Source organism: Salarias fasciatus, chromosome 9 (assembly GCF_902148845.1).
Source record: "Salarias fasciatus chromosome 9, fSalaFa1.1, whole genome shotgun sequence".
Taxonomy (NCBI): Eukaryota; Metazoa; Chordata; class Actinopteri; order Blenniiformes; family Blenniidae; genus Salarias; species Salarias fasciatus.
Genome location: NC_043753.1, coordinates 10,357,772 through 10,383,118, shown reverse-complemented (window position 1 = coordinate 10,383,118; position 25,347 = coordinate 10,357,772). Strand labels below are relative to the sequence as shown.

The 25,347-nt window shown below is 42.6% G+C and overlaps 1 protein-coding gene across 1 annotated transcript in view; it reads left to right on the top strand.

Moving 5' to 3' along the window:
- Positions 1 to 22,419, top strand: part of LOC115394561 (gamma-aminobutyric acid receptor subunit rho-3-like) — a 30,823-nt gene extending 8,404 nt beyond the window's left edge. The window contains exons 2-11 of the mRNA XM_030099902.1: positions 4,968 to 5,205; positions 9,026 to 9,138; positions 16,481 to 16,548; positions 17,697 to 17,920; positions 19,461 to 19,543; positions 19,784 to 19,921; positions 20,850 to 21,002; positions 21,582 to 21,643; positions 21,784 to 21,915; positions 22,117 to 22,419. Coding sequence (XP_029955762.1) covers positions 5,063 to 5,205; positions 9,026 to 9,138; positions 16,481 to 16,548; positions 17,697 to 17,920; positions 19,461 to 19,543; positions 19,784 to 19,921; positions 20,850 to 21,002; positions 21,582 to 21,643; positions 21,784 to 21,915; positions 22,117 to 22,419 — 1,419 coding nt within the window. The 5' untranslated portion in view covers positions 4,968 to 5,062. The remainder of the gene's footprint in view (positions 1 to 4,967; positions 5,206 to 9,025; positions 9,139 to 16,480; positions 16,549 to 17,696; positions 17,921 to 19,460; positions 19,544 to 19,783; positions 19,922 to 20,849; positions 21,003 to 21,581; positions 21,644 to 21,783; positions 21,916 to 22,116) is intronic.
- The last annotated feature ends 2,928 nt before the right edge of the window (positions 22,420 to 25,347 follow it).

Here is a 25,347-nt window from a genome sequence, read left to right as displayed (position 1 = left end):
GCCGATCCACAGCAGGAAGCAGACCCAGGTGTGTATCGCGGACATGGTTTCCTTTCAGCTGCAGGCTCGTGAAAACTGCGTGGATGCGGAGGTCTTCAGTCCATGCTCCGTCCGGCTGCCCCGACTCCAGACGAATGTTTCCGCTCGTCTTTTTCCTCCCACCTCTCTACTGGGAGGACGTCTGTCTGCCCTTGGATCTCTCTGGGTGGTTTGGCATCGCACACAGACACACAGGGAAGAGAAAAAGCATAATTAGAGACACACACACACACACACACACACACACCCGGGGATGTGGAGGACGGAGTGTGAAACGTGACGGAACGCGCGTAGCGTTCTGAGCTTTCAGCTTTTGATGAGTGAAGAGGATTTGGTTTAAAAAAAAAAAAAAAACACCTAAAATGAAACTGCCCTGCAACACCTCTGCTTTTCTCCTCCTTCATTCCCTCTTCTTATCCTCTATATCGACCCTCTTTTCATCTCAAGTGGTTTTGACAAAAAAAGGGAAGAGGGAGAAGCCGACCTCCACTTTATCTCCGCTCGCCAAAACAAACACAGGTGAACTCCGCGCTGCACATCAAAGGCCGAAGAAGAGGAGGAAGAGAGCGAGTTCAGTGGCGAGACGGATGGTGGCGTTTTCCTCGAGAGCAGCGGCGTCCTGCAGCAGGTGTCATTGTCTGAGTCTGAGTGTGTTTATGCTGAAGACAATCCCCTCTTTGAGTCTCTTAAAGAAATCTCATTCTCTCATATTCTGCGCTCGTCTCTTGGCCGCAGAACAAGGGCAGCTCTTGGATCGTTTCCAGCGATCTGTGTTTGTAACAGAAGAAAAAGTGCGGCAACAATAGAGACAGCACACCCTTAATGACTTAACAACTACTCCCTTCTGGCCCGCAAAGAGAACGGGTTTGTTCATTTTGAGTGAGCAGCAGGACAGGTGGCTTTTGTTCAGTGATGAGCTGTTCTTTTGTTGGAGCCTGAAGCAAAAAGACATTTATTGGAACATATTGACAAGCCGTATGAGAAATTCAAACCCTGATTTGCACTGATTTGGTTTTCATTGTCACGATTACAAAGGCCCTGTGAGCTTGTAATTTGACACCAGCCTCAGCTTCAGCACACCTGATGTGTTAAAAGCAGCTGAGGGTTTCAGCAGATCTAATCCGGGCGTGTTTGAGCTCCGACACCTCTGAAACACGCAGGTCGCGACCCTCCAGGCCCAGTATGTCACGCCGCTGCTGTACCCGGCCATTACGTAAGAGCTTTGACGGGTCAAAGGTTAAATTCCCCTTCTGGAACGACCGCGGAAAAGCCTGTGAGAAAATTTCAAATGATTTTGCTCATCATGCGTGTGATTACAAGACACACCCACGAAGAAAAAGTCTAAATTAAGACCTTCATTTTAAATAAGTCGATCAATTTCCTTTATCAAATACAGAATGACCAGTGAATAGTTATGAAAGATCACCTGACAGGTGTTAGTTTGCAGTTGCATGATACAGGAGCAGCTTTTCCCCTCCCATGTCTTTAAATGGACTGGGGCAAAATACTGTTAGTCATGCTGAATTTATGACACACATGGCTCCCATCACATGGTGGAGGTGCACCCTGGGAAGTGGCCAGCCAGTAAATGTAGACATTTAAAAAAAGGTGGATTAGATTACAACTACACAGAATTTAAGAACAGAGAGAGTTCAAATAAGATGTAGAATAAGAAGGGAAGTGCCTAATCTTTACACTGCAAGTATATTCAGGCTGTGATTTAAGTAATTTCATGCATGGTGGAATGATTCATTTATAGTTCATACAGCCTAAATCCAAGAAAGAAAAAGTTTTATACGTAATTTCACCACAGCAGCTGTCTGACTGATGATAGATTCTCTAAGCTGCAGCATACCAACATAACAGCGAGGCTGGAGTCAGAAGACAGAAAATGAGGCGATTGCATTTGGAATCTGTTAAATGAGTTAGAAATTTTTGGTAAAATAATGTGCAGATCAGTTAAGTTATGATGGAAACATGTAGCAGAGCTGAGAATATCAGTGTTCATTTCACTTCACAGTTGTTCTACAGACATATCGTAGTCTTAAACTCAATAGTACGTTGTTCGAGACGATCCCAAAATTTAACTTCACAACAGCTTCGTGCCAGATTTTAACATCTTCAGTATGTTATGGAGCTGTGGTGCCGATACGCTGCTCTTCACATGTCTTTTAACAGGAAAAACACTGTTACTAATGCAGAATTTATGGACCATATGGACCACATGAAGTCATTCACATGTACCGAACAGTGAGAAAATGAGGACAGATAATGCAATAAATGCCAGTAAGGACTTGAAATGTGGTATTTCAATACTCAAATGCAGACTAAAAGTAGTTAAATTACTTACACAGCATATCAGAGACCTCGTGTGACCTCAGGTGCATTGGCTCATCCTCAAACTGCAGCAGTGGAACCAGCAACCATTCAGATTTATTCATATAAATGATAAATCAGCCTCTCAAAAGTCCTTCTATGAACATAAGACTTGACACTGATGATGTGATTCTCTTTCCCAAGTGTCTGGATTCTCCTTTCGGAGAGTATAAATAGGATCAGTTACAGTAGAGACAAAAAAAAGAAAAGAGAAGCAGAAGCTAAGTACTTACAGGAGTTCCCGGGCATCTCCAGGAAAAACCACAAAACCTAAAAAGTCAGCTTTTCATTGCCTGATTTTTCTCACGTGGAGCCGCCGCAGAGCTGAAGTCAGTGCTGGGAAGTGTGCCGGCTTACAAACACACACTCCGAGAGAGAGAGAGAGAGAGAGAGAGAGAGGGGAAAAAAAGTGGACTTACAGTGACTCAGCTGCAGTTCAGCTGAAATCCCACAGAAAGAGGAAGGAGCGAGGAGGCAGGAGAGGAGCTCGCAGCCCCCAGAGACCGAGTGTCAGCCTGACTGGATCAACAGGTTATTTAGAGAATAGGCAGCACACTCACACTCATACACACACACACACACACACACACCCTCTGACTGGGTGGAGTTTGGCATGATTGGCAATGTCACACACACACACACACACACACACACACACACACACACACACACACACACACACACACACACACACACATACATATACATGAAGGTGTTTCCTCCGCTGTGCCATCAAATGTCAGAGGGGGTCATTTTCAAAGTGCAGAGCTGTTTTGGTGAGTGTGTAGCGTCCGCTATGTGAAACAGATGGCGGCCACAATCCCGCGCACGTTCGGCGAAACAGGACCTCTGCATTTCACCCGCTCTGTCAGTGCTTCTGATTCTGATTTAAGTGAGAACATTCTTCTCTATTGATCTCTATTTCTGGAGGAAACTCGAGGATTGACTGTGCCTCGGGGTAGAAAGCAGGTGAGAGGTGGTGGAAAGGCGAGGAGAGCGCAGGTTTTTATGTCACTTCTTTATCTCTTATTGCATAATTAAGGTAATTCCTCGAGAAGGATGACGCTGTTTAGGAAGGCATGCCAGTCAGACTCGCTCTGCTTGACTCCTCCATCCATCCACAACTGAAGAATCATCCAGTGCTAATCATCACCGCTATGTATCAGCAAGAGCCTTTTAATTTTAGCCTTATTCCTCCTCTCCATCCATCATCTTTTCTCAGGGAATTCCAGGGAAATCATAATAGTGAGATTAGTCACAGGTCAGAGCCGGTCACACCAGAGAGAAATCTCCCTCTAACAAACAGAAGAAGAGAAAGAAGAAGACATAAGGAGGCTTGGACCTAAATGCAGTGACAGAGAAGAGAACAAAACTAAAGAGAAACATTCTGTAGAAGAAAAAGGAAATGAAAAACAAGAGTGATACCTAAAACAGAGATGATGAAATGATGAGAAAGTTGCACAGAAGACCAACATTAAGAAAGAGAAGACAAAAAAAGGGAACGGTTGCAAAGATGAGGAAGACAAAGGCTGAAGAAAAAGAGAGAGAGAGAAGGAGAACAACAGTGTGAAGAATCAAGTGTCGACACACTGTCCATACCTTCCAGTCAGTCGGGTCATAGAGGCCGATCGCATCAAAGCGAAATCACTCACATAAAAACAGAAGGAGAGGAGGGCAGAAGAGAAAAAGACCAAGATGAATAAGAAGAAAGACGAAGTAATTTGGCACCAGCCTCCCTCTCCAGTCATCTGTTGCAGTTAGTTGGAGCTTAAAATAGAAATAAACAACAGTCAGTCTCCACACAGAGAATCAGAGGCAGGACATCAAACACCGGCAGGCCCGCCGTGAGGCGGCAGTGCCAACCACTGCAGCACTGTGTCGATGAATGGAAATCATTCTATCTTGTTCTGCCTGTGTGTGTGTGTGAGCGCGCGCGCGTGTGTGAGATTACATCTTGCGGAGGTGTGAACTGAGGAAGGCGTGAGGTGCGGCAGGATTAGACGCTCCAGTTGTGATTAAAGACTTCGGGGTCGATCTTGACGACCTTTTGTTCTTTCATTTTCCATCCATCTGCAAACAAATACACACACACACACCTGCGCACACACACTCACACACACACACACGGTAGGTGTGCACAAACCTCATATAATCACACCAGGTGCCTGATTTTTCATTGTCCCACTGAGAAAATCCTGATTACTGATGGGCGTGTGTGTGTGTGTGTGTGTGTGTGTGTGTGTGTGTGTGTGTGTGACTGTTTGTAGGTTAGTGAAAGATTGCTGTGGCTGTAGATAAGAGGATTAGGGTGGAATTAGTGTCATTCCTCTATCGCTGCGAGGAATAGATTCATATCGATTTTAATCAGAGATAGAGAGATCCACAGCGCCGCAGATAAAACGCCCAGACCGCCAGAGGAGACGGAGGAGTGGATGGAGAGAGCAGGAGCCTCCTGGAGTCTGCCGCGGCGCACGGCGGCGGCGATTCGTGCACGGGAGCGTCACTCCGGCCTCGGCGTCCGTGGGATGTCTGACCGGAGTCTCCGTCTTTAGCCGGCGGCAGCAGGAGGAGCAGCGGGAGGCCCCGGGGCGCTGGGGGGGCCGGGATGCCGGAGACGCGTCGCCCTCGGCAGGGGAAGCGGTGAAACATGAGGGCCGGCCTGCTGACCTGCACGGCTCTGGCTCTGGCTGTGGCCAGCTTCGTCTCCATGGCAACCGGCGGGCGCAACTCGGGACGCAGGAGGCACAAGGAGGTGTTTCTCGGGGAGAACAGCAAGTTCAAGTTTGGAGGGTGAGAGACACACACACACACACACACACACACACACACACACACACACACGAAAATTCACAAACTCAGCATTCAGTGCATTTCAGTTTGCTTTTGTGCGTTTTTGTTTCTGAAATGTTCTCATCTGTCATCTCTCCGAATTCTCAAACTCTGTGACATTTTGAAATCTTTACAGCAAAAATTATAGTTCATGCGCACGTTCTTGTATGAAAAATGTCGATATTTCACTCTTCTACCTTGTTGTTCTCTTTCTGGAATATTTATCTAATTCCTAAAGCTTTTTTTGTCAAAAGTTGTGAGTTAATTTTTTCACTTTTGTCTAAAATTTTACTTAAATTTGCACGAAACACTACAATTTTTCTGTTATTTTTAGATATTTTAATTTTGCACGACACAAAAATACCAGTATGTGTGTCAAAACATCCAGATTACTCCACAAGAGGTAAATTCCAGCAGAACTAGGGAAATAGATGCAGATCATAGTCAATTATACTCAGATTGTATGTTCTTTCTTTGCTTTCTTTGTGTATTTTCTCTAAATTCCCTTTTTTTTTTTTTTTAAAGTGCCTTCATTAAGACAAATCACTTTTTCAACCTGGCTTTTTATTTGTACATTAGGAAACTTGCATGGAATGACTAACCATCCGAAACGATTGAAGAAATTAAATTCACAGAGAAAGCACAGTTGTCTGCTTGATATCTTTGGCTATTTTTTCACGAAGAAACTTGACAAATGACACAGAAAACACTCATAAAGATCTGTTTAAAATGCCCATTCACAGTATACTCTTTTCCATTTACACTTTAAAAATAGCAAAACATAATATTTTCAAACTTTTTGTAAAAAGCTTAAGGTTAATCTACTTGTTTTTATGCACATATTCACTTTTCAGACTTTTCACATCATAATTTGCAAATGCAAAGACTGTAAATCACATTGGATTTGGTCAAATCATCAAACTCTGGCATCAACTCTTCTCAGTATTCTGCACGATCCTCGACTCTCTGTGTGACTCATATGTTAGTAAATCAGCCTCCACGCATCTACGTGTGTCGATCAGTGCCTACGTGTGGTGAAGTGAGGAGAAATCAGGTGATTACCCAGAATCAGACCGACAGCAGAAGGTGACGTTTCAAGTTTGTGGCGCTTCACTTCCAGAGAAGTTTCTCAGGTCCCACTTCCCACTTTCAGATAAAACCCCACGGTGAGCAGAAAGTCACCTCCGCACATTTATTACTTCATGATTACACGATGAAGGGCCACGCCACGGTTCCTGTAACTCCACAGCCTGGATGACCTTTGGCACACACATCAATAAGAATGAAATGAGCCAAAACACGGGTAAAAAATCTATTTTCGTTGAAATATTAACTAATATTTTTTTGCTTGTCTTTTTAAAGTTTTACGTATAAAAGCTGCTTGGTTTCATTGATTGGTAAATTCCTATTGCATTATAAAACCACAACAGTTAAAAAAAAAAAAGAAGAAGAAGAAGCATCAGGTGCTCTAAAACCATGCTGTGAGTTTTTTAATAGTTTCCAGAATAAATAAAAGCAGCTTCAGTTCAGCGCAGATAGAGACCCAGCCATGGAAACTCACTGATAGCCTATTAATACGACTTGGCAAGGCACAGTTTGTTTTGTAATTTATTTTTATTGAAGCATGTAATTCTGATGGCTATCTGAATTCCCCTGTCGCTGTTATGAGCGTCGGATTTTACTGTCCCTCCAGCCGATAACAGAACCCTGGCTCCGCTCCAAACACAAGCGCTCTGCGTGGCTTGCGGCTGACGGGCGCCTGTCCCACCGACTCCACGGCGACATAACCTTGATCCACAAGTCACCGCCCAACCCCTCCATGGGAGGAGATCACGATGAAGTGTAGAGCAGAAACAACGGGGATTAGAATCAGTCAGATTGCAGCTTGGAAGGCGAACAATACGGAGTTTCATCAAAGTGCGAGAAGCAGTAACGTGCACTGGATATATAAAGTTAATTTACCTTTTGACTACAGGAGGGATCATGTGGATGTGACCGTCCCTTGGTTGTGTGTTCGCTCCACCCAACTGCAAACTTACTCAGACAAAGTGTTTATTGAAGACAGGTGGATGCACTCAAGCTGATGACAAGAGATAAAACAGATGAAAAACTGGAACTGTGCTGCTGCTGCTGCTGTTGCTGACGGAGCCTGCCTTCAGCTTTTTTAGCTTTTTAATATGCAGAGCACACAACTTCTATTCTATTTTAAATCTGTAGTGGTGGTTGGGAAAACAAGTTTATACTTGGTAGTTAAATAAAAGATACACTATAGGGAAAGAGAGACATAACAACAAAAGGGCACGAAATGACAAAAAATAGAGTGAGAAAACAACAATCACATAAAAAAGAGAGTAAAAAATGCAAAAATGATAAAGGATAATAAACAAAAATGGAGAAATACAACAAGGAAGAGATTTAAGATGAAATCACAGAGGGGCAAGATGACAAAAACAGCTAAAAAATTAAAAATTAATTAGAGATAAAATTGACCAAAAGTCCACAAAATGAAGACAAAGAAGCAAAGAACAGTAATCGACAGTTTTACAAAAAAACAAGATATGACAGCAAAACAGTTCAAAACATCAAAAAGTTTAAAATGAAACACAAGAGAACCGAAACAGCAAAAAATAAATTAAAAAATATAAAATACGAAAATGTTCTAAACAACAATAACAGATTCAAAACCATGACAAACATTTTCAGATTAAGAAAGAATAGGTTCAAAACTGCAACGATGGAAATAAAAAAGTCACACAAAACAAAGAGATGAATGCAGTTGAGTGGTAACTGAATAGGAATCTTTTCCATCTCCTTTTTTTGTTTTGGAGCAATAATATAGAATAATAATATTGTTCCAACGAACATAAATGTCATCACTTGCAAAATGCTTCAAATTCAATCTGAAGACTTCTCGTCCCCCGTGTTCTTTTTTATTTTTTCAGGTATTTGTCTTTGTGGACCTGAGCAGTGTGTTGGACGTCCCGTCTGTCCCCGTGTCGGCTCACATAATGAAATTAGCTGGAGGGTGGAGATTAGTGATAAATTGGGATTGTTTGGGGAGATTGTGACGTGTGTGGTTCAAGGTTAATTTAAGGGATTATGGGAATGGGATTTGGCTCAAATTATTTGGTGACCTCAGACAATACCAGACCCACAAGTGAGCGTGTGTGTTTGTGTGTGTATTTAGATGATTGGTTGGAGTCATTTGTCTTTGTGTCAAGTTGTGTCTGGTTGTCGTTACTCGAAGGTCTCTCTTGTGTGACGCTGCAGTGATTCCCTGATCGTTCGTCGTTTCGTCTGTTTAGTCTGACCCGTTTCTGTTCTTTTTGTTTTCGTTCCCTGTTCAGACCGTATCGTTTCAATCCGGCATCAGCCTGTTTCTGTCACAGTAAACGAAATGCTTTGCGCACACGTGTGTGCGCGCGCACGTGCGTTATTCGTTCGTGGAGCCGAGCCACGCCTTTGATTAAGGTTATGGTTTTGGCAGGATGAGGGCGAGCTGCGGAGAAGCGGGGAGCGTAGCCGTTAGGGGAAGAGAAAATCAGACATTGTCTGTGATCACAGCCTTTAGAATGAGCTTTTCAAACTGTTTACTTCAACGGTAAAGTGAAAACATGCACTTAAATACACTGATGTGACAAAGGTACCTTTTAAGATTATAGTTAAATCGCTTAGAAGACAGCAAGTGTTGATAGTGAAGTGATAAATGCATTTCGAGACAGTTCCATCGTCCCTTCTGTGAAGCAGATTTGCGTTAATCCAGTGTGTGTTGCTTCTGCAGACGCATCGACTATAAGCTGAAGAGGCAGGACAGCACCAAAACGCTGCTGATAAAGAGCGAACAGCTGCTGAAGATCGAGGAGCACGACTTCGCCATGAGGCCGGGCTTTGGAGGTTCGACGCCGTACACACATCGACACACACACACGACGACACTACAAAAAGTAGTCAGTGAAAACAGACGTGATTTGGAATAAAATGCAAACTATAACTGAAAGAAATGTCTGTCAGAAAATGTGGAATAAGAGACGAGAAAGAAAAAGGTCTAAATGGCACTAAAAGTAACTTTCTAGACTCAAAAATGACGTGTTTTCTGTTTTACTTCAGACAAGTGCAAGACTGAGATGGATCCGATGTACAGACTCATATTGACACACAGCCATGCAAGCATGTTTCGACCCCCCGCCCCTCCTTCTCAATCCAGATTATTTAATCCACTCACACACGGTCTAAAATCGCTCCTCGTCCCACGCTGATGATGTCGCCGTGGCGATGTGATGATGGGCACTGGGTCACCCAGACAACGGATGTGTCAATCTAAAAAAAAAAAAAAAAAAAAAATCTCCATCTCTGACCCAGATTACACCATTGTGATGCAGCACGAGTATGTGTGTGTGTACGCGCGCGCGCGTATGGTTGTGTGTGTGTATGTGTGGGCATTAATGCATTTGAGATACGGCGGAACTCTGTGTGCCCACTCAGACGTGATTGCGTATGTGTGTGTGTGTGCCTGCAAAAAAATTGGTAAGTAAAATGTGTGTGTGTGTGTAGGGAAAGTTATTGTGTGAGTCGGGGGGATTCGTGTGCATTAATCTGGATTATATTCCAGGTCTGGAGCAGATGGAGGGGTGGGAAACTGACTGGCGTCTGCAGTAAAGACGCTGGTTGTCTGTGGCGTCACAGTGCAGTGGTGGAGGCGCAGCAGAGCGGCAGATGTCTGCTCCATGAGAACTGCGGATTAAAATCATATCAATGTACAAAGAAAAAACCCTCTTATCTACAATAATAGTTTATTATATGCTTTCTGTGCTCACATTAAAACCAGATCAGAAATCATTATTGTTACTCTGCATTTTTTTCCTTTTTTTTCCATGAATCAATGAGACATGAAAGAGGCTTATAATCCGATGACACAGTATTTTTAACAGTATGACATCTCAGAGCACAGAAAAGTCATGTACTTTAGCATTAAAAGCTCAGAATTCCCCTGGCAGAATTCCACTGAGGTTTCTCTAGAAGGTTAAAGGGATTTGAGAACTTAGTTCCAGGTCCTAACTAGTTCTCACTGAACGTTTGAACTGTGCAGACCGCGCAGGAGCGTCAACACAAGGAGCCCAGAGTTCAGTTTTGCCGCACCGCTCTCAAAAGTTGAATCACGTGGACCTGCTTTTGAGAACTTGTTGTGTTGTCTCTTCTCGTAGCGACGACTCCACGGCACGTCTGCCAGGCGGCCTGTTTTGTTGATCGCCTGTTGCCTCGAATCCTAAACAGTCCCAAATTATCTCAAGACAGTTTCTTCGGAATTAAGTCGCCGGCTCTGCTCACGCTGTTATTGCTCACTGTTCTCCACCTGAGTTGTTGGTGGCTCCAAATATTGATACTAACAACTCAAACTGAGATCTCAAAGCCTTTCACTGAACTCATAAATACAGAAATTCACAGTTTCTCCTGTGTTTTTTTCCTTCATTTTCTTACTATTCAATAAATTGAAAACTATGTACATTACTTTTTACTTACTTTTACTTGATATGAATAATTAGAATTTGTTAACATCTCCGATTTAACTAAAATGGTGCCATTGATGAAGGAACACAATGTGAAGTCGTCCTCAGGTCACAGGAATAAGTCAGCTGTCTTCTGTGCCTCCTCCCGATCCCGGAGAGGTTCTAAGAGGCTTTCCTTCCTCGATATTCACTCTTGCTTTATTTGTCAGCTCGCACGCGGCGGCTCTTCGTGAAAACGTAAACAGCCGTTGGAAGTTTTTGAAACGGAGGACAATACCGTCTTTCTTCTGCCTGCGTCCGTCTCTTCCTCTGATTGTTCCCGGTTTTAACCTCCACTAAACTGGACTCTTCTTCTCTTTGAAAGCTGCCATCAGTCGCGAACCTTAAAGCGAACCTTCAGTTTGCAGCGTCACTTGAACCTTTGAAGACTTTCACATGTTGTGATTGATTTTCGCTGTAAATCTTTGAAACAAAGCATTTTTTTTGCACACGCTCTGGCTTCGATCGGCCTCATTGCTGCCGCCGATTGTCCCTTTCTGGGCCGGGCGGCGTCTCTGCGGTCCGGCCCGTCGCTCAGGGTGGAGAAAACAAAGCCGCCACTCTCTGCCCTCCGCTGCCCTGTGGCATTTCCACGCACTGTAATTTCACAGCGAGGGAAATCTGTGCGTCTTCCTCCCATCCGTAGATAAGCATATAGCTGTTGTGACTCAAGACGCCTGAGGACTCAAAACCAACCCCCCCCCCCCCCCCCCCCCCCCCCCCCCCCTCCTCCGCCTCCTCCTCAGATGCCTTCAGGGTCACTTCACCCTCCAGAAATACTCTCTGTGACATTTCTTGTTACTTCCTGCACATGCAGCTCTCATACATCCAGGTCAACCTTTAAAGGACGTCTATAAATCGAAAATTAACCCCCCCCCCCCCCCCCCCCCCGGAAGGTTTAAGCTTGGCGTTGAACCTCCTCCCACCGGCTCTGCCCGCCGCCGTGCCAGATGCTTGTAACTCGTTCACCAGCTGGCTCTGGATTGCGCCTGGATAATCAGCGCGGCGTTTTGGCCGCGGAGCCTCGCGGCCGACCTCAGTCGGCCCAGTTTCAGGTGACGAACGACAAATTTATTGCTTCCATAAAAGAAATGAAAAAAAAAAAAAGAATGAAAGAAGAAGCTTGGCTGGGGTGCAGGTAGCTCCTGTATGTGTCGTTACCTGTGCAGTCGAGGATCCTCACGCAGAGTGGAGCTGGTACGGACTTGTCGCTGACGCCGCTCGGCTCAGCTCTCCTCACATAGAAACACTTCCTGTTCTGTGTTCAGACCTGCCTGTCGAAGTTCGACTGTGTGGCTGCAAATGTAAAATAAAGTAATCACCCACAATCATAGTTATTGTTCCACTAAACTCCTGTTTACTAAAGACGTGTTTTATTGGCACTGAACGTGAATAATGCAGACGCTTTTACTGTTTAATTCTGCTTTAACTTTGTCATTGGCACATTTAGAAATGGAGAACTCGGCCGTTGTTAAATCATACTTTTTGTTTGTCACTTGTTGGATTTGGTCTTAAAAAAAAAAACATGATTAAATCTTAAAAATAGCTCATTGATGCCTGTTCGAAGGTGAATCGCTGACTGAAATTGTATGCACCAACTTAATTAAAGAAAAATTCTCTAAAACATCCTGATCTATTGTTCTGCTAAAAATCTCACTTTTATCAGAAAAGTCATTTTTTTCTGTCATTTTATTATAACCTAAAACAGTTGAAGAAAAAATATTTTTCAAATTTTTTAGTCCAGTTTTGCTTTTAGCATCTGTTTCTCGTATTAATTGTTGAATTGTTTTATAACTTTTGCCCAGACTAAATACATTTGCTTAATATTTTTTCTGAAACTCTATCTTAATTTGAGTTTCATCCTTTCATTTTATTTCAGCTTCACATTTCCTATGTATTGTATTTGTATTGAACTCTTTAATATGTTTATTTTTTTAATTTTAACTTGTTTGATTGTTTATTTGGGGGTGTTTTTAATCCACTTTCTTTTTTTCTATTTTGATAAATCATCATATCTTTACTTTCTAATTAAATATTTACAATCTAGTCTTATAACTATGAATGAAGTGAAACACATAGAACTGCACTACCCTGCATGCAACGTGTTATACAGAAGTTTTTCTTACATACGTACATGCAGGAGGAACTTTGAGAAACTCACTTTTAATTAAAGCTCCAGTGTTGGTTTTTCTGGGTACAGGCAGTGAACACAGCAACAGGCTCCTTTGAGTTTCTGACCGATTTAGTGACGTTGGCGGTGAGTCAGAGAGAAAATGCATTCTGTGAGGTTTCCTTGAAGGTTAGCTCTGATGTAAAGCGCATAGGACCGACTGCGAGTGTGAGGAAACCCACAGATTTTCTGCGTTATTTTGAAGGTCGTGAAAACAAACACTGAAAATGTCACTCAGTCTGCTGCCAGCGGCCATTGCATTGACGCATTTGTTTTTGTAACTTTTGACAGTGTATATTTCGCAATGTGAACTGTGCACATAAAACTAGTGCAAGTTATATGTGTTCATTTTCAAATTTACACTTAAATACATCCAAAAAGTCATATTTGGGCCTCTGATCATATCAGATTATCAAATAAAGATAAATCTTTGTATTTTTGGAGGAAATTTTGAGATAATAAAATATGAAAGATGTGGGATTTTTGCCAGCTTTTCATCAAATTCCTGTGACACACGGTTGTTGCACTGACTTGTTCTGACTGCATGAATTGATCTGTCTGTGGCTTTGCCGGCCTTCAGGGATTAAACCACTCATTCTAAAATACTGAGTGAACATTTGGAACCAAAAAAAAAAAAAAAAAAAGACATGGCCTTAAAGCTGCTCCAGAAGAGATTTACATGTGTTGTCAAGTTAAATCGACAGCAGCTCAATAACTGAGATGTTGTAGCTTTGCCCAGAGGAGGATTTAGAAATCAGAAACAACCACAGCAACAAAATCACTCAACTTTTACAGCATTTCGAAGCCTTGTGAGGAGAAATAATCCTATTTGTGACAGAATGATCAGATCTGGTGACTTTCATTTAGAAAATACCATTAATAATGACTTTGCTGAAACACTGAGGCCCCCTGAGGCGGTTTTTCCCGGATTTCTACTCAGTTCATTGGTCTTGTACAAGAGTTTAGCGGCAGTAATCTGTAAATCCAGGACTGCTGCTATTAATTCATCAGGTATAAGAGGTTCATTTAAAGTCACACATGCAATAAAAAGCTTTCAGAAAGTGAAAAAGTGGTTAAAATGACATTGTATTTTAATTACAGTTAAAAAATAAAGCCTCTAAATTGCCTGGAATTCTCGATTAACATCTTCAAGAAACACATTGTAGAAAGATGCTCTGTAATTCCTGAAATGAACAAACTGATGAACTGACAACGAGAGGAAGCTGCAGCAAAACAGCCGAGGTAATCTGCAGTACCAGCATGCAGACAGCTCTTCCCTCGTGTCTTCCGATCGTTCAGGAGAGACGCTGACCTTCTGTCTCAGGTTTTTCCCACTGGCTGCTCTCGTTGCCGTGGTGACACTTAAATGTTGAGGCTGCGCCGCTGGTGGTTTTTAACGAGTCAGCCGGGGACAAAAGCCGGAGTCCAACTGGAGCTTTATGGCTCTGGCCGTCACATCAGCGACACAAAATAAAGTCTTTACTGAGCTGCTGAGTAAAGAGGAACTAACACACTTCACACACACAAAGCTCACTCAGACACCTCGGGGGGAACGATTTTCCCTGCTTTCAGGGTGAAAACGGGAATGCGGGCTGGTAAACCACGTCCAGACGGAGGTCACAGACTAACCCACATGTGTGCCACCGGTGTTTATATTTGCTCGACCAGCAGACATGGTTTCAGTGAGTTGCACATCTAAAGGAAAAGAGCACTTATGCTCTCATGAACGCCCAGTCTTTGAGTTTTATAGTGAACAAAAGCTTTAGTGCGTTACATTTTTTCTAAATTCAGAGCAAACCATGATTCCGGAACCCTGGTTGGAACCAATTATGTGTTTCTTCCACTTGATTCCAAATCACAGCAGCTGTGGATACAGGCTAATGCTAATGCTAATGTTATGTCGACCTAAATCTTTTGTGTTGCCACCGAATTGAGGACTGACAACAACTTCAGATCATGCTAAAGCTAAATGTCAGGTCACTGAGCAAGGCAAGGAGAGAGGGAGATTTGTCACCTTGTGCTAACGGTTTCTTCCATTAGCCAGACAGCGTGACAGCAGGCAATGCTAACGCAGTGCATGTAGGAAATAAACACACATACAGACCGTCACTGCCGAAAAACATTCAAGCCACCCAGTATAAGCATTATATACACTATAAAAAAAAAGGTGTCCATGTATGCAGACGATGGTGTAGTAAATGTTCACTTTACTGTTGAAGTTGAAATCTCGGAATCTGCATTGTCAATTTAAAAATTGAACTCTATAAGTCATTTTCAGAAAGCGCAGTGTTCAGAGCTTCTAAATGCTTCGCAACAACACTTAAAGGGTCTAAATGTCCTGTTTGTGTCTGTCCTGTGAAGGACTGTTGACCTGTCCAGGTATAACAGTCGGTCACTCCTCTGAGGTAGATGACACGGTTTAGAAGATGGATCCATGGAGCACAGCATTGACATTTTACCCATTTTAGATGCAGACATCATCAGCTGAGACCTGATTTCTTCCCAGCATTCCCCTCGCCGTCCAACTTTCACCTTTCTGTCTGGTCAAACAGGAACTTTCCTCTCTCCAGCGCAGCGGTGAAGTCATTGTTGATGCTTGTGGTCGTGGCAGGAATGAGGCTTTTTCTTCTCCTGCTGGCCACAGTGGAGGATAAAGCCCAAATTTAACCCAGCAAATTTGCAAAGAGGAACAAGACCACGGAACAATGCTATATTAAGATGTGGGATCCACGAAATAAACTCCTTCCCAAACGTTCTCCGGTCATGATTGCCGTGTGGAATTGGAGCATCGCGTCGTGTAAATCGAGCAGCCTTGATTTGAGCTTGTTTGCTTTTTGGGATTCAGTTTTTTTTTTTCCTTTTTTTTTTTCCAAGAGGCGATTTGTGCTTTTTTTCTTCTGTGTTTATACGAACAAATCAGGTTTCTCAGGTTTAGCGGTGAAGCGAGCGTATTCTGCTAATGAGGCGGCTGGAGGAGAGCGGGCGCCGCAGACAGACGCTGCCAGCTGCGGCGAGCCGGCGGCGAAGACAGAGGATGTCACAAACCAGAATGAGGTTTGCGGGCCAGAAGAGATGAAGGGATTAAAGAAATAGATCTGATAGAGGGGACTCGGACTGGGCGCAGAAATGACGTCTCCTTCCTTTTGTGCCGAATTTATTCCAAACAAATACAGACACTCGACTTCTCGACATCTCGAAGCGGAACGTAATCAAGACTCACTAATGAGACTACTTTTGGAGTCAGGTTTGTGGATCTGTAAAACAAAACAAACACAAACCATCAATCCTCGCCTATGCTTTAGCCCTATTTCAAGGTTGTGGTTGTGTGGTTCAGGCAGGAAACACCTGGACAGGTCACCGGACAAAAACACTGAAGAACACATTCAGTGTTTCCAAGTGATAACGGCAAACTTTGGGTGCATTTCTGCTGTTCCACTACATGAAAAAGGTGTTGACTGTTGCTGTAAACAGCCTAAATCGTTGTTTTTGAAGTGTAATGTCACACCCCTTGTGGCCGTTTCAGCTTCAGCCATCCCCGTGGGCATCGACGTGCAGGTGGAGAGCATCGACAGCATCTCCGAGGTCAACATGGTGAGAAACGACCGCTTGACTCTTTAATCACGCTGTTAAATACAAACCATGATAATAAAGTGTCTGCTCCACATCCATGAAGGTGTGATCACTGGTATCAGCTGAGAAAAGCTCGGAAACCAAACAGCAGAACTCACTACTGCAACTAGAATAATTATTTAATTACATGTGAAAGTTTGATAATGTTTCTGCCTCCAAACTAGAAAGACAACCAGCTTTGTCTGGTGGTAACACTATGATTTAGAAAAATCGTTTTAGATTATTAAAAAAATATGTGAATACTTCACCTCAGAGGGATTTCAATCTCTCTCTTCGAGATGATGAAAGTCAGAGCTGAGGCCGTTCTGAGGTCTCCTCCCACCACTTCTCTTGTGTGGTTCGTGACCCCTGAAGTGCGCCGCTTTAAACCCAGCCCGCCACTTACACCACCAAGTGCTTCCACTGAGTGGTCGCCGGCGCGGAGGGCGGTGTTGTCACGGCGGCCTGGAGTGGAGCGGCGGGAATGCGAATGCGGTTCGTCCTCGGGCTGCGGCGAAGTGCTCGTGCAAGAAAATGCTGCTCCGACTCGTTTCAGTCCTCCAGTGATCCGCTTAGATTCTTCGCAGACATATCCAGACAACGAAGAGTGGAATGCCACAGCGGAGTTGGAAGCATAGCTGGAAAGCAGAAAGAAAAGTCTGATCAACTCTAAATTTATTTTAGTTAGGGGGAAAGAAACAACAATGTTTATTGAAGTGGTTAGTGAGGTTTTACTGATTAGATGAGAAAAAAACCTGCTTTATAAAGATAACTGAGGCAAAGGTGAGAGAAGCTGTTTCTGTTCTCTTCCTTTCCTTAAATATTATTTTTTATGGTTGATTTATGCAGTTTGCAGTTGTTTTGTGGAAGTCCTTACTACTGCAGACGCTAAAAAAAAGTTACTTGGAAGAGTAATTACTTCACACTGAAATCTCAACTGAATCCTGAAATGACGAGTCTCTCAGAACTTCCTCTTTTCAGTTTCACAAGCAAGATGGGATTCCCAAAAAACTGAAATGCAATTCATTTGACAAAAATATGGCTTTTTCTTTGTGTACAATGACAAGCAGAGACCTGCCACTCGTATCCTTGCTGATTAAAAAAAGTCTTTGTGCGTTTGCGCCGTGCAGGACTTCACCATGACTCTGTACCTGCGCCACTACTGGAAGGACGAGCGGCTGTCGTTTCCGTCCCGGACCAACCAGAGCAGGACGTTCGACTCCCGGCTGGTGAAGAAGATCTGGGTCCCCGACGTCTTCTTCGTCCACTCCAAGCGCTCCTTCATCCACGACACCACCATGGAGAACATCATGCTGCGGGTCTACCCCGACGGGAACATCCTCTACAGCGTCAGGTGGGGGCGGGGCCATGAGCTCATCTCACAGCGACTTGAACGGGAGGCATCAGAACCTACTGTAGCCACAAAACATAAGGAATTTATAATGTCACATGTCACAAATCACCAATATATACAGATTAAATACATGGAAAAACACCAATATAATGGCATTCACAGATTAAGCAACGTATACAGATCAAATACACAAAAAACTATAGACCAATCAACACCAATTCATTGCATAGATTCACAGAAATATATAAATTAGTATGTGCAGATGTAATATAAAAAAGAATTATACGTTCATCAATATAATTGAGAATAAATAGAAAGCATGGCAAGTTTATTTGAAAGAGATTCCCAACCATTTTCAAGTTTGTTCTTCAATTTTGTTGACTATAACTACAACTGTAGACCTGTCTCTGCTCATAGATGTCCTTCAGCTCTTTGTGGTTTGACCTAAAACCAGAATGGAAAACATGGTTAAAAACGTGTGGGCAGAGACTCGAGGCTGCACGTTGTGGACTTGAGGAGCTGAGCAATGTCGGGTCGAGCTTCTCAGTCTAAATAGTGAAAATCTGGACTGTGAAAACTGGAGGTTTTTGTGCGGAGGCACAGGTATTCCAGTCATAAAGTCATAGATTCAGTCTTTTCTGCAAAATATTTTTGTGGAATGGGATTAAAAAATCATTGCACCAAAATACACCAGATATTGCAAATATATTTAAAATATATACGGACCAGATAACACTTATATTTATAACAAAATATACAGATTAATGACATGCATTTGGTTTTTCTTCCCCTGTAAGTTTGGCCTTCAGGTTGTGCTGCAGGAAAAAAAAAAAAAAAAAAAAAACCTGTGGCAGATCAGATGAATCCCGGGTCGTACTGTTGTGGAATTCGATGGGACAGAGCCAAAGGTGGTTCAGTCAAGGTTTCAACGCTGCACAAGGAGGTTTTATTTTAGGATTGCAAAAGATACTGACACAAATCAGCTGATTGAGAGCGAGGCTACAGCGTCGACCTGTCTCTGCCATTGCTTCAGTCAGTCCAGTTTATAGAGACGATAGCAACCAGAATAACATCTGCTGCTTCTCAAATCAGACTTTGACTCTTAACCTAATCCGTTGTCAGGGCAGTGTGACGTTAAACGCAGTAAGTCCAAAGGAACTTGCAGTCTAAATATGTTATTGAAGTCAAAATATTCCATATCACGTGCAGTGTGACAGATCAGAGCGAATTGTTGTGCAGTATTCTGCCAACCGAATGGCTTCTGTTTTCACAGTTTATCCTCTGATTTCCTTCACTGCGCTCTGGCTCCGGGAGGGGATTTCACTTGTCTTGCCAATAAAAACGCACCTGAAATTGAGCGAAATGAAAGAAACGGGGGTTGGAGGGTGTTCTGGTTTCCTTTTATGGTGTTTATGGTCGATCTGTGAGCAGGGTGACAGCACGTGGAGGGTCTTGGGTTTGTGCTTCCTTTTTGGTTTGGTTAATCAGGTAATCACATTTGACGTGTGTGTGTGTGTGTGTGTTTGTGTGTGCATTTCAGGGTCACGGTGACAGCGCTCTGCTCAATGGATTTCAGCAGCTTCCCACTGGACACACAGAACTGTTCGCTGGAGCTGGAGAGCTGTAAGACACACACACACACACAAAAGAATGATGTATTATAGTGATACAGTAAAGAAAATAAAACATACTGTAACATTTCTGCGTTCCAGCTGTGGTTTTCATTGACATGTTTAAACAGCAGTTCGCTTCTCTTTCTAGAAGCTGGCTGCATGTTAGTAGTTTGTCCCAGCTGTCATTAGTTCATAAATCTGTTGAATTCAAGAAACACTAACAACCTCTCCCTCCTCGCCTCCCTCTCAGATGCGTATAACGAGAACGACCTGATGCTGTACTGGAAGAACGGGAACGACTCTCTGCGCACAGACGAGATCGTCCTGTCGCAGTTCTTCATCGAGCATTTCCACGCCTCCAGCGGCCTGGCTTTCTACAGCAGCACCGGTGGGTTCCGCGCAGCAGAACCCCCTGCTGTACTGAGTCTGCATGTTCTCCCCGTGCACGTGTCTGGTTTTCCCTGCCTGTTATGTTAGAGGGTGACTCAGCTTTGAGTGAACGGTACAGTGTGGAAGCGGCCCAAGCCCCAGTGATTCACGTCTGGGTGAGGTGGGATACAGCGAACCGGTGGATTTGGAGCTGCAGCTAAATTTAGTTCTGGTTTGAACTCTAGTTACTGGCTCAACGTGCATTCTAGACATGAACATAAACATGAATTCCAAGTTCTGCTAAATTTAAACCTCCAACTCATTTTAACGTAATTTTCCAAGCAGACAGAGTAAACCATTGATTGTCTGGTATAAGAATAATCACATCGTGTCTACTTAAATGACTCATATCATATTTTATGGTTAATCCATGAATCTGGGATGCTGCATGAAGGTCATGAAGCTTTAAAACTAGAAAACAAGGCAGTGTTGTGGAGTGTAGTGTGTTGTGTGTGTGTGTGTGTGTGTGTGTGTGTGTGTGTGTAATGTTCCAGAGCTTCACAGTCCTGCAGGGAGCTCTGAAATTATGATGTAATGTTGACTAAAATCGTTTCCCTGACTTGGTTTTAAACCTTCATGAGACGTGATCGATAACAATCATATTATAATTGATTACATTTTCATGCTCAGCATTGAGATTATTGGGTTTGCTTCGAGAAAGTATTTCTTCCTTCTGATCATTTCACCTCATTTAACTTGAATATATAATCAGCAACCTTCGAGAAACTTTGCTTCACAAAACAAAACATGACACAAGCGCATTGATTTAAGGGAGTCATATGATGGCAGTGAAACAGAAATATAAATCACATAGAGCTTTTAAATATTCAGATGAGGCTCTGGGGTGTGATGCTGTGATTCAGGGTGTGTTTCTTTCATCGCCTCAGGCTGGTACAACCGTCTCTTCATTAACTTCATCCTGCGGCGGCACATCTTCTTCTTCATGCTGCAGACCTACTTCCCCACCATGCTGATGGTCGTCCTCTCCTGGGTCTCCTTCTGGATCGACCGCCGGGCCGTTCCCGCCCGAGTGTCTCTGGGTAAACACGTGCACTCGCCTCACCCGAAACAGAAGAGAACTCAGCAGCATTTAGCCAGCGAGTGTCAGAATTCCCTCAAAATACAAGCAGGTTATTTATTTTGTCCCCAATTATGAGAGCAATAAAATATTAGAACCAGTTTCTTGTTTCTGTGTCCCATTCAGTTAGAATTTAAATATTGAGCACATATTATCTCAGCATCGGCACTGATTTTGATTAGTTAAGTCAACAAACCAAGTTTTCAGCCCGAAGTCACTTTTTCCTAACAATTCACAATCTAAATTTGCAACACAACAGCAAATGTTCTTTCTCTCTTTCTTTTCTATTCATGTGTATCATGTTATACTTTTGGTTTTGCTAACCCACACCAAACAATTCTCTATTTATTTGTTTGCTTTTCTTTTATGCATGCAAACACTTTTTTTTTTTTTTTTTTTTAGCAAAATGCACTACTGCAATGAAACGAACACTGATGTAAACCAAGAGTTTCATGCAATCAATTTATTTGTTGATTGATTAAAAAAGTGAAGTGAAACTGTGTAATTGAAAGTGATTGAGAATCAATGTCCCTGTCTGCAGGTATCACCACAGTGCTCACCATGTCCACCATCATCACAGGAGTGTCCTCCTCGATGCCACAGGTCAGAGAACAATAACATATCAAGGGATCAATATTATAAGAGAATGAGGAATGTGGATTTATGTGTGAACCAAGGATGAAATATAGTGTGAGGACAGAAAACTAAGAGGAAATGTGTTTGTGTGTGGCTTTGCTGTCCAGGTGTCCTACGTGAAGGCTGTGGACATCTACCTGTGGACCAGCTTCCTGTTCGTCTTCCTGTCTGTCATCGAGTACGCGGCCGTGAACTACTGCACCACGCTGGAGGAGATGAGGAAGATGAAGAGGGGGAAGGTCAGGCACAGATCATCACTGCACACAGAGGCATCAGTCAGGAGCAGCAGAACACACAGCCGCTCGATACTGGCGCCATCTCGTGGAAAAACTGAGATATCACATCTGAAGAGGCTCTACAGATGGATGCAGTATATAGATGCTGTATGTATTGAACAGTTTTTAGTTTTCCGTCTCTGAATATTTGATTTCCTCCTCCAGATCCCGTCCACTTTCAACGCCAGCCAGGCGATGGCCTTTGACGGCTGTTTCCACGACAACGAGATGGAGCTGACCCCCTTCAACTCGATGGCGCCCACCCTGACCACCGAGCCCCTCACCACGCCCTCCCAGTGCCCGGACCTGCGCCCCCCGGAGGGGACGCGCCTGCGGCGGCAGCGGTCGGTGCGCGAGAACGTGGACCTGCTGGTCAGCAACAGCTACATGATCGACTCGTACTCCCGGCTGGCCTTCCCGCTGTCCTACCTGCTCTTCAACACCATCTACTGGAGCCTGTACTCCTGATCCGTGGAGGCTCTTCTCTCTCTGGATCCAGTCCGTTTCAGCAGCTGGGACGTCTGAGAGGACTCTCGTGGACACACGTCTTTATTTTTTTTTCTACCTCTCACACTAAATGCATCTCTGTGCTGCAAGGTTGTGTGATGAAAGAAATGACAAGCAGCCAGAAAAACACAACCACGAACAAACACAGTCAGTTGTTTCAAAAAAAGAGAAAAAAACATACAAATATTATCATTTCAATAATGGTAATGAAAAGGGGTATTTCTGTATTTTCACGAACGTTAACTGTATTTCCTCTTGTATTTTGTTTACCTAGCTATGAACCTTGGAATGGTACTGGGAGTTTGGAAACGGAACGTGATGAAGTCGAGTTATTTCGTTTTAATCATTCAAATAAATTAATAAATAAGTGTGGACAAATGTCAGTAAATAATTGTGTACATAAACAAGTAAATAGACCTGTGAACAAATTAATATGTAATGATTTTTAAATATAATGATGATAAAATAAGACATTATCAAACTGGTCAAACTAAACAGGTGAATAAATAAATGATGATAAGCTAAAAGACATAAAAGTATAAACAGAAATAGCCCTTTTGTGACAGAAAAATATGTTTAAAGTGTATCTATTTATTACAACAAATTTATAATAATGGCTTATAAAAAGGCCTTTTTATATAATTTACACTTACAGAAATAAATGTGATAATAAGTATATGAATGTGGAGAAGTTAAACACAAAATAAGAAATATAAAAATTAAATGAAGATTTGTTGAAATATCAAAAAAATTGTTATTCTTTCATTCATTCTGTCATTTACACATGTCATGACATATGTCATTTTTTGTTCCTCATACAGTAACACCACAAACATAGCAAAGAGCCAAGAAGAGATGCAATACAACCATGAAGTGATGCAAGATAACTGCACTGAAATGCCGAAATGATCATAATCAAAAGAGACCACAAGCACTTGAGACCATAACTTCAAATAAAACAGAGAATCTATATCACAGGGACAAATCATCATCTCTATGAGTGAAGCATTGTGAAATATCAGAGTGTCTGTGATTTTAAAATTCTTTTGAAATTTCTCATTCAGTGTGTTTGTAACCTTTTATTATCCCCAGAAGCTCCATCTTCATCGTTGATCACCTTCCTCACAGCGTAGAGGGAGGATGTTAATGCTGGAGGGAGGCGGAGCTCTGAAACCCAGCACAGACGCTCATGAGCAATGAAGGCTCAAGCTCATTTTATTTAATGAATTTCTTATGAAATTATGATCATGATCATCAGAAGGTACTTTTGATTTCATGCAACTGTTGAAGTCACTGAAGCAGGAGTGGGGATATTGTTCTGCACATGAATCACTTGATATTAAAAAATCCCATAGTGATTGCAATCTGAACAGAGTCTGAACTGAATGTGTGTGTGTGTGTGTGTGTGTGTGTGTGTGTGTGTGTGTGTAAGCCAATGAAAGGTAAAAAACAATCAACGGACCATGAATACATGCAACATCACCAGACAGAAATGACCCAAAAAATGGAGAAAACAAGTAGAAAGCTCACAGCAGCAAATGTATTGTAACAACACAGACAGATATAAAAGAGACTGGTCGTGATATGGCGATTAAGAGACGCAGAAGCAATGCCTTCAGAAGATCCACAAAGTTGTTTAAAAGATCCAAAATGATTTCAAATAAAGGAAAATGAGTACAAAAGAGATAAAGACATGCAAAATGATTAAAAAAAAAACATACAAAGCCAATATGGAGATGCAAAATTACCACACAATACTGAATAAAACATACAAGATATGTGAAATTGCCAGAGAGAAATGCACCAGGCCAATAAAAAGCTGCAAAATGATTGCAGCGATACCAACAAAGTCAAGCTGCAGAATGAGCTCAATGAGATGCACAAAGGTCATAAAGAGATCCAAAATGATTACATCTACTTGCACACATCTGACAATACATCCGAGCAGCAGGGTGCGAACTGTGGGGGAGCCTCTGTTAATGAGACTTAAGCTCCCCTGAAAACATGATTTGTGAAATTTTGGGGACAGGCCTAAATATCGGCAAAATGCTATTTCCCCTGTGTATTTCCTTAATTATTGCTATTTTTGTATTATCATAATCATGGATCATATGCAGAATTAGGCCATTTTTTTATGTATGATTTGCACATCACTATTTCATGCCGGCCTGCATGCAGTACTTGTCCTCACCATTGAAGCGTGGGGGCGCTATGCCTGAAGTTCGCACACTGCCAAGCAGCATGGTGAAGACCGTCTAATGAAACACAGAGGTACAGGCAGAATGGCAAGGGCGGGGATTTTCAGTTGTGAAGCTTATTTTTATTTCTTATCATTACTAGAAGTAGTATTAGAAGTAGCAGAACTGGTATTAGTAGTGTTACTTTTTAACCAGGCATTGTGGCGTTAGTACATGTGAGGAGCGAACAGGTTGAAACTGAGAAAAGGCACATTAAGGGATAAAGAAGTTCACAGGTGAGTTCAGGCGTCACATTTAATACAGAACAACCTAAAGTGAGTAGAATTAACGGTACTGCAAAACTCCGGAACAAAAAAAAAAAAACAAAACCCTCCAATACACCGTCTGTTAGCATTTGACCGTTAGCATCTTCAGGACGTTACTCGGTTTAGTTAACTGCAACTTGGGGTAACACATCCCTGCGTTTTTTTTTTTACTAGTTTAATTCAGATTTCCGACTTTAAACCCTTTTCTACGTTCACATGTGGGTTGTTTAACCTTTCTGTGGTTGCGAACTAGACACCAGACGGCTTAACCAAAGGTAGGTGCTTTCATTTTCAATCGAAAATCGATGATATGCAGTTTATTGATGTAATATAGTCCTAACTAATAAAACGGTGAAATTAGTCCACGTGGACACCTTAGGGTTGCT